Source organism: Candoia aspera, chromosome 6 (assembly GCF_035149785.1).
Source record: "Candoia aspera isolate rCanAsp1 chromosome 6, rCanAsp1.hap2, whole genome shotgun sequence".
NCBI classification, from domain to species: domain Eukaryota; kingdom Metazoa; phylum Chordata; class Lepidosauria; order Squamata; family Boidae; genus Candoia; species Candoia aspera.
The window spans coordinates 415,906-425,477 of record NC_086158.1 but is presented as its reverse complement, the minus strand read 5'-3'; the positions used below and the strand labels follow the sequence as shown (position 1 = coordinate 425,477).

The 9,572-nt window shown below is 55.3% G+C and overlaps 1 protein-coding gene across 3 annotated transcripts in view; it reads right to left on the bottom strand.

The window, feature by feature from the left end:
* Window positions 1–259: 259 nt before the first annotated feature.
* Window positions 260–9,572, bottom strand: part of ATP13A3 (ATPase 13A3) — a 42,552-nt gene continuing 33,239 nt past the window's right edge. For 2 of the 3 annotated variants that reach the window (XM_063306205.1, XM_063306206.1), the window contains exons 27-33: window positions 8,880–8,952; window positions 8,210–8,387; window positions 5,521–5,708; window positions 5,107–5,195; window positions 4,708–4,788; window positions 4,100–4,219; window positions 260–3,307 (exon numbers count right to left, since the gene is read on the bottom strand). In XM_063306205.1, coding sequence (XP_063162275.1) covers window positions 3,110–3,307; window positions 4,100–4,219; window positions 4,708–4,788; window positions 5,107–5,195; window positions 5,521–5,708; window positions 8,210–8,387; window positions 8,880–8,952 — 927 coding nt within the window. In that variant the 3' untranslated portion in view covers window positions 260–3,109. The remainder of the gene's footprint in view (window positions 3,308–4,099; window positions 4,220–4,707; window positions 4,789–5,106; window positions 5,196–5,520; window positions 5,709–8,209; window positions 8,388–8,879; window positions 8,953–9,572) is intronic. The other variant, XM_063306207.1, reaches the window with a different exon arrangement.

Below are 9,572 nucleotides of genomic sequence, written 5' to 3'. Positions count from 1 at the left end.
CTGGGTCACGGCAGAGGTTTTGCTCAAGGGCCCTTGGTCATTATCATGTCCCCACAGAATTTCCCTGCCACACACAACCTGCCCATCTCCAGGCTCAGTCTCTGCAGATGGAATCCCCATTACTGTACCTCATTTTTGAGGGTCCGGGCTCTGCTTTTCCGCACAAGGGCTGGCCCTCTGCAGAACGTCTTGACCCGTGTGAAGCAGAGGCCTGCGCTGGGGACGGAGCAGTGATTATAAATATCAGCCCAAGAATGTGGAAAGGGCATGGTCATTACATTTTATTCCAATAAAAACGGGATTTTACAAGGCCATTTACTACAATTACATAAAATGTCTTTATTACAACTGGGTACCATTATAAAAAAACAGCAAAATAATTTTTATGCAGAGCCACTTCTTAAACAAAAGTATTTTTTAGACATTTTAAGATGATGTGATCTTGCCAATCCTGACCTGAGGTGCTGGTGGCAGAGAATACATAATTTATCCAAATGTTTGCATATTTATACAAACAGGTTTTCTTAAAATTGGACAGTCCTATGCCCTAAAATGATCATATCTGAACCTTTAAATAAACTTTTCCATCATATATACAAACATTTGATTTTAGAATTTAAACTTTAAGCTAAAGTCATGAAGCCCTTTTAAGTCTGTGACAATCAAGGAAAGCTTTTAAGAAAAAGATCATTTGCAGCATTAAGAATTATTCTTCACCTCGTAACTACTGATATGCAGCCATAATATACTACAGTAGATAAACTCATCCAGTGAAGGTGAACTGACTCTCCACTGAAAAAATAAATAAAAATGAAGAAGAGTGCAGGTTTTTAAAGTTGCCAATTGAAAACATTGCTATAGGGAATATGTAGTCTTGGCCCATCTGAGGAAGCTTCTTTTTCCAGCAGAACATGAAGACTCCAGTATTCCAGAGGACCCCTGTGCCCCCCCATTCTCTCTGGAGGTGGAACGGGGGCTGCCCCTTGTGGGGGGAGCTGCCCTGAGGGGCACTGGGGGCACACGTGGTTTCCAGGGATGGGGCTCTGCCCACCTGTGCAGGGCGGAGAGATGCCTGCGTGCCATGAAACCCAGCAGTCCTTTAATTAGAGTTATTGGGGAGGAAAGAAAAGCAATTAAAAAAATAACCCTGAGGGATGGAGATGTGTGTGTGTGTGTATATATATATTATTTTAAAATCTGGATATTGTTTTTAAAAAGTATAATTTAAGAGTTGCTCCTTTCTTGAGCAAGCAAGTCCTTTAGGGATATGCATAAATAATAAAATAATATTTAATTGGCCATATATACAATCCTAACTTAAAGGTTTAGGGGTAGGTCTGTCTCAAATAATTTAAGAACCACTTTGAATCCAAGTTAGCCAAGTGACATTTGTTCACCTGAATTCACAAGCAATCAAGGATATATAAGAAAATAATGATTTAAAAACCACCAACTGAGGAATTTTAAGTGTAACTGGAACAGACTGAGGATGCACCAGATCCCTTCCCGAGGAACCAGCCCAGCAGGGAGACCACGGAGATCCGAGGGGTTGCCAGTGTCCACTCTTCAAAGGGCCGGGTTGCTTCTCTCCCCAGCACTGACCCCAATATTGCTTTTAGCCCGACGATCCTGTGCAAACACTCTGCAGACAGTCCCTCAGAGTCCTCTAAGGTTGGCTGACCAGCCCCCTCATCTTCAGCCAGGGAGGGGGGGGGGGACAAACGCAGGCAGCAGAGCTGGAAGGTGCAGCTGGCACTCACAGGAGTGCTTTTCGAACACCCTGTGGACCCTCCGTCCCCTGGCATCCACAGCTTCCCAGCAGCAGGAGGTGCTTGCAAGTCACAGTTCCAAGGCCAAAGGACGGACGTACAGCCTCACAGACTTTTTTATTATAACTACTGCCGAAGTAAAATACTTGTGAATTTCAAATGTAGAAGGGAGAAATGTTGCAAGGGATGGTTTTCTTTTTCACATGGCACCAGGGTGGGAACCCAACAGCAGCCTTCTTCTCCAGCAGCTTCTCCTGGTGGCTGCTGGCCCTCCAACTCTCTAGCACCATTATGGAGTTGCAATCTTGGTGCAGCCGCCCCCTCAACAGCAGCGCAGAAATGGCTGCTCGCAGAGAAAGACGACGCAGCCCAGAGAATAGCTTTACCGCTCAGCGGGCGAGAGAGGCGTCATGTTTTGCACAGGTCAGGCAACAGGTCAGCCTTCAAAGGACATCCAGCTTGTGTTCCTGTCCTTTCCGTCCTCGTGCCCTGGGCTATTTCCCAAAGGAGGCTGTCACAGTGGAAGGCTTCAGCTCCATTGGGGGAAGACTCTACCGATGTGGCCACAGCTGGTCTGAGCCAGGGTTCTGCCAAGTGCTCCTGTTAGGGCAATCCTGCTCCAGCCAGCGACAGACTCCTGTGCCGGGGCTGGGCGAGTGCAGAGTTGTTCCAAGGGCAGAAGATGCCCTGCGTGCGCCTGCATACAGCAGGTGTCTTGCAGAAGGAAGACAAGGACCCGAAGTGCCACCAGCTCCCTTCCTCCTCCCTCGGACTGTCACTGGGGCTTCCGGGCGGTCTCCGATTCCTACGCAGAGGTCTGGATTGGGGGGGGGGCGCATCTCCTCGCATGTGTCGTGGGGGGTTTCAGCCGGTAGGGATGGGGAGGCTCACCAGCTGGGAACGGGCAGCCTGAGAAATGTGGGCACCCTGCCCATCCTGGACAGGCCCACAGGTCCAGGGCCACCTTCCCTGGCAGCAACGGCGGGCAGCAGAGAGTCTCGCCCGAGAAGAGCTAGTGGGCTTTCCTGCCATGCCCTCACACAGCCCCAGCAAGGCAGGGAGCGGGGAGGGCCAGGTCAGGCCCCCTCCCAGGGCAAGGGGACAAGAGAGGTAGCGCCCCCCGCGTGCTGCTCTGAGGAGCCGGGAGTCCTTGCCCCAGGCAGGCGCTGTCCCTCGTTGGGCCGCTCAACCCCCGAGGAAAGGTCTTTCAAAGCGCCCAGCCCCAGGCAGGCTGGTAGGAGGAAGACAGCATGGCTGATGGGGAGGGAGGTGGGGAGGGAGGGGAACGTCCAGCCCGTCGGCAGCCCCAGCCTGCCCCCGCTCCCGCACAGCCTCCACTGCTACGTCATGGTGATGACTTGGCAGGCGCCATTTTGGCAGGCAGGGCCAGGGGCCTCAGTCGTCGTGCGGCCCTTGGGCGGCCACTCCGGGTCCACCCGCAGCTCCTGGGCCAGGTGCATGTAGCGGGCCTTGGGCGGCCTCTTCTTCAGGCCCAGCAGTGCCGGCAGGGCACACCCACAGCAACGGTCCAGGCCCCCCTGGAAAGAGACAGAGGGGTGGAAGCGGGGCGGCTCCCCTGCCCAACCTCTGGGCACTCGAGCAGCACAAACTGGGGAGGCCTCCTTAGGGGGCCCTGGGTGCTCTCCAAGCCGGGCAGCTTGCCTGCAGACCTTTTGTGACCTGACCAGGGAACATCATCGGTGCATGAAGATCAGTGCGTGATTGCTCTGATGATGTCGCCTAGCTGGGCCATGAAACGTCTGCAGGAAAACCGCCCAGCTCAGGGAGCGCCTAGGACTCCCCAGGTCAGCCCTGAGCTCCAGAGATTCTCTTCATCCGTTTAGTTCTGAACCGGCAGCTCTCTCAGTCACCTGCTGCGTCTTCTAACCCCCACCACCGCCAGCGCCACCCCCCTTTCCCCAGGGTCCTCTACTTCAGCTGCGTGACCGAAGGCTCGCCTGAGCACCCCCCCACCAGGAGGGCAACCTCAAGGGAGCAAAACGCTTTCAGGAGCTGAGAGGGGGATGCTATCACCCAACACAGGAAGCACCCGGGTCTCCAAGCTGGGGAGAAGACTGGTACCCAACATCCACCCACCCACACTCGCCATCTAGCCTACTGGCACGTCTGCGGCCACCCACGTTCAGCAAACAAAGGAACCTTCTGCCCCGCCCTCCCCCGTCGCATCATGCCACCAGGTCTCTGCCAAGTGCCGCAATTATGAGCAGAAGCTCTTTTCAAACTGCCGCTGAGCCCCCTCCCCGACCACTGCCTTCGAACGGGAGCCACTGCATGCTGGACGGACGGACGGAAACGTGCACGGTTCCAACCTGAGGCGGGTGGGAGGAGGAGGAAGAGGAGGAGGAGGAGGAGGAGGAAGCTAGGCGGTCCTCCCCTTGCTTGTCTCGATTGAAGATAACCTTCCAAAGGACCATGTCAAGGAGAAAGTTCTGCGGTTTGATCCAAGAAGCGGGGAGAATCAAGAAGGCATAATCAGAAAGGGCTTCAGAAACAAGAGCAAAGTTGGGGCAATTAAGTCAGCGCAGAGAATAGCTTGGGGATTCCTTGGGAGAAAAGCCCGGGCAGCTCTGAGGAGGGACTCTGGCAGGCCAGCTGGCTGCGCGCAGAAGGCAGCTGTTCCTGCTTCCAGCCTGGCACATCCGACGCCTGGATTTAGGTGTCTTCCTTCCTTCCACGTGCTCCCTGTACCCGGCATTTGGGAGGAGCACACGTTCCTTCTGGGGAGGGGCACCAGAGGTTAACTACCTGTTAGCTTTTTTCCAGATCTTAAGTGCAGAGGAAGATGGCCTGGCAGGACGAGTCACAGGAAGGGCAGCTGCCTGAGACCCAGACGCTGCCTGCTCGGCTCCCGTTTCAAAGCGGAAGGTGTGTCCCCCTTGCCCGCGGCTAGCAGAACGATGGGCTCTGCATGGCTTACCTCCACCAGAACAGATACCATGGCATTGACGACCACGATGAGAAGAACCGTGACACGCCAAGTGAAAGGCACACAGACCAGCTGTGGGGAAATTAGACACGAACACACACTCACATCAGGCAGGTGGGCAGCAGCGCCTCCTTCTGGAGGGCAGGAGGTCCTCTCGTGAAGTAAGGCCCCGGGGCCTCCTGGGGGAGGTAAAGCTCCCAGGAGGTGGGTTCCCCGGAGTCCTGCCAGCACCTTGACGCAGCCCTGAGGTGGGGGCCGCCAGCCAGCCTTCCTTGGCCCAGCCAAAGCGGCTGCTGCTGCGAAGCCCCCCAGACGAGGAAGGCTGGAAAGCTCAGCTCCCGGGGAGGGGGAGCTGATGTTGTGGCGGGGGCCCGGGCCCGCCCCTCCTACCTCCAAGAAGGACTCAATGGCCGCCACTGGGTACAGCAGGACGGTCAGAGCGAAGGCGTAAAGGGTGGACACAGAGATGACAAACGGATCTGGGGAGGAGAGGGGACTTCAGCTGCCTCATGCTGCGGCCCCCTCCCCAAGAGAAAACTGCTCCGAGGACATCAAGAGCAACCCCCCGCCTGCCACTCCCCCGATGGAGGGCTGGACTTGACATCCTTTGCACACCGGCACTTCCCCCTAGCAGGGCACCCCCGACCTCCAGGGCTGCTTCTCCCCCGGGTGCCCCCCCCCCGCAGCAATCTCAGCCGCCACTTCTTCAGCAGGCTCCCGGCCGCCCCTCTGGGCACCCGAGCCAGCAAAAAGGAGGCCGATCCCCGAGGTGCCTTCCTCTGGGCGGGGGGTGGGGGGACGTACAGTTCCTGTAGCAAGGCTGCCGAAAGGGCCTGCCCTTGGAAAAGACGACAGCAACGATGAGGTACTGGAAGCTGGAGATGAAGAACAGGGTCGTGTTCTCGTAGTTCTGGATGTTGTGCTCGTCGTGGCCGGACGCGTTGATGTGCCCAGAAGCGTTGGCCGAGGCAGCTTCCGAGAAGTTGCAGGCGCTGCAAGAGGAGTGGCGGCCAAAGGAGTTATTTGCCAAGCAGGGGGAGGCCGAGCTCTGCCGCTGGCTCCCTCCGTGGGCATCAGGCTCGGCCAGACCCAGGCAGGAGGGATCCCGGATTGACCGCCCAGGCAGACTCGGGTCTGTAACAAGCCCTTGGAGAACCTGAAATGCTTCATTCTCAGTCACCCCATCCATAAGACCTGCAGGTGGCCAGAGGTCCCCCTTCCCTTTCAGGGCGTCTGCAGGCAAACGAAGGAGGGGTTTCCTTGGCTGCCAGGGGCCCCTTTTCAACTGGAGGCAGATAAGCAGACGCAACCCTCCTCCGTCCGCAAGATCCCAGCCAATCAGCAGCCAACCCAGCTATTGTTTATCTCACCCCACCACCACAGGGTGTATTTCCACATTATCCTTGCAGCCCCACTGGGACAAATGGGAACGTTGCAGCCCACAGAATCTGGTCTGTTTCTGTGCTATCCTCTCTATTAAGTTTCCGCCCAGCTGCAGGGCACCCAGCACCACAACAGAGCAATCTTTCCACTTGCAATGCCGAGGTTCTGTAGAAACAGCAGGCGGCCTGTGTTTCCACTCGTGGGAATGCTCTTAGCCCTGTGCTTCAGCTGAGCTAGGTCCTCAAAGGGGAAAGGAAGCTTGATGGCTTTACAGGTCTCCCTCCAGAGATTCACTTTAAAGTGCAGCCAGGATTGACCTGGGCTATTTTGATTCTCTGCAATGCTGCTAGCAAAAACTCAGGAGGAATCTGGGAGCACTTTTTCATCAGATGCCTACAGTGGCTGGACTGATGTACCACTGAGTGAGAAATTGCTGAACTTGCATCAAAATGTTTCAGGCAATCTTAGCAGGTCTCAACAAAAAAATTGTTGTTAACTGATTGGGTAATCTGTCTCATATGTAATCTGCATAACCAACCTACCTTCCCCTCCCATCTCACCCCAATTTAAATGCTACACCAGTCTAGCCGCTCCACAGCATCTGATGGAGTAAGGTGCAGTTCATGAAAGTTTACGCCTTGTGGTAAAATTGGTTAGTCAGAAAAAGTGCTATTAGACTCCTTATTTGCGCAAAACCACTAGGAACCCTGGTTCCAAAAGGACAATAAGGCGAAGAACAAAAGAACAAAATATAATTTAAATCCTACACTGGCCTAGCCACTCCACTGCGTCTGATGAGGTGAGTTGCAGTTCACAAAAGCTTCTGCCTTTGAGAAAAATGTCTTAGATGGAAAAGCTGCTCCCAACTCCCCCTGATTTTTTGGCCACTGTAGACCACCACGGCTCTCTTCCAACCACAGGAAGAGGAGGAAGCAGGGTGAGACTGACAAAGAATTCTTCCTGCTTTCTCCTTCCCTTGGGAACCGAGCGGGGGGAGGGGCTGCCTTTAGGTGGGAGAAGGGCTAGGAGCAATTTTTGTCAGAAGAAGGGGAAGATTTCGGCTGCTCCAGGACTGCATCTTCCCAGACAAGCAGCCTTCCACATCCTGCTGCTGTACCTACAGGTCTCATCTGGGATGCCTTTCCCCTCTCCCCACTCCAACGCCTGCAACAGTTTGCAGTTACGTTTGCGGATACTTGGAAAGACGCTGGGTTCCAAAATGGCAGCAGGCTGCCCCTTCACCATCCTAGCTAGCAAGAGCCTGTCAAATGCAAGGAAGGAGTGTTGGCTTACTGGCTTTACAGCTGTCCTTTCAGAGCAACTGTTCACATCTTTTTGCAGAGAACCAGGCAAGTGTTCTCTGACATGAATTTGGGGGAGGCAGAAAATTACGTATTTCCCTTGGCACCAGGGAGTGCCAACTGCCGCACCCCGTGGTCAGGCACCCACGCTTTGCGCTCTGACGAGTCAGCTGGAGACAAGGCAGGAACCCTCCTGCTGGATCGGGCCGAGGCCGGCCTTCGTCCGCATGCTGTTCCTCCCAGTGTCCAAGTTGGCGCCTCTGGGGTGTTCACAAGCCAAAGACAGAGGCGCACCTCTCTCCGGCACTCAGGCCGGGGGGCACAGTGCCCCAACTCAGAGGGAACAGACCCGTCCTCTGTGACAAAATGTCAGTACTCAACGTAGAAAGACGCTGAGAAAAGGGAAGACCAAGCAACCGCTTGTCACCTTAGAAAGCTTCACAGCTTAGCCCTGGTTGCAGAAATCTTGACGGGCGCTAGATGGCCATAGAGCGCTAACTCTTTGCCGCCACCTAGTGGGGGGACGGCTTAGAATGAACCCCACAGCAGCTCAGGACTCGAGCAGTGACAAATACATGCGTGCCTTGCTCTGTGGCCTCTCGGCTTGCATGCTCCCCCTGCCACGAGGTGTGTGAACCCTTAGGAGCTCCTGAAGTTGTGGCAACAACAGAAAGCGAGATTGCATGCTGCGCCTTCTGAAATGGCTACAGGAGCAGCTGGAAAGGGGCCTTTCCAGTCAAAGCCGGGTCCACAATTCTGCAGATGCCCCAGGGTCTCGACTGCCCCTGCCCAGCAGGCTGGCCACTTACTCTGAGAGCGGGTTCCAGGTCTCATACCAGGACTGCCGCTTGACCCACAGAAAGCCCAGAGTCTGGAAGCCCAGGCAGATAAGGATCTGGGACAGGACAGAGAAGAGGAGGGGCCCTGAGATGAGGCCGGAGGGTGGCCGCTGAGCCACAAGTTCTTTCCACGCAGGGTTCAGGCTCACTGCAGGGAGAGGAGAGGAGAGGAGAGGAGAGGAGAGGAGAGGAGAGGAGAGGAGAGGCAATCAGGCAAATTTGCCCACACCAACACGGCCCAAACCTGCAGAAAGAACAGCCAAGCCTTGGGACTGGTACAAGTTAGGCTAAGTAAAAGGATCGGCTTGGTTCTCATTCAGCAACGTATCGGGGCAGACTTGCACAGAATGAGACTAGGCCTGTTGGAGGCCTTCCTCTCTTGCCCCCGCCCCCCAGCAAAATGGTCCAGGAATTTTGCTCTGGAATGCAGAACTAGAAACGGGTCGGCAGCCAGGCCTGTCTCTCTCAAGGAAGCTGCAGGGCCAGCAGGGGTAGGAAAGCCCACGGCCAGCCCGGTCACAAATCTGCCTGTGACAGGCAGGCAGGGATCCCAGCGCTCCAGATGCTGCTCCTGCGGAGGGACGACACCTGCTCCTCCAGCACAGCCCCACCCCAGAGGCCCCCGCCCAGTCTTACTCACTGGTGAAAACCAGCACCAAAATGATGGCGAGATCGATGAAGAGGAACTGGAAGTCTCCCAGGTTGCTCTGGATCTGCAGAAGAGAGTTTGTGCGTCAGGCAGGGTGCTTGGATGGGGCAGCTGCTCTGGCCCAGAAGACCAGCTCCCCCCACCCCCGTCAGACGGAGTTTCATTCTCTCCCCGCGTGGCCCTTCCTTTATGCTCCCCAGTGGACCAGTACTGGCAACAGCCCTGCCATATATTTGCTATGAAAAGATATCCTGCAACTGAGGGCAGAGGCTCTGTCTCGGCAGATGCACGGGCTGAGAGGAGCGCCTCCTGGGCTCTGGCACCTTCCTTTGTGACTTCCGCCTTCTTTCTCTTAACGCCTTGCGGTATGGTTGCGGCCCCCTGTGTGCTTGAGCACGGCCGGTTCCCCCCGGCCCAAGAAGGAAAAGGAAGAGCCGGTTTCTGCTTTCTGTCCCCGGAACGTCCATTTCCCAGATCTGGAGGGCGCATTTTAAAGCGGGACCTGGGCTTATATTTGTTACTAAATCTACCAAGCGTGGAATAGAAAGACATTTGCTGGCAGCGGGATTTTGCAAGGACAGTTCTGTCCACCTGGAAGGGTCCCTTGGTCCTGCCCTGTCGACGGATGGAACTTTTGTCATCACAGAAGCACTTTGGCTTGTAACGAATTATTATCATCAGTAT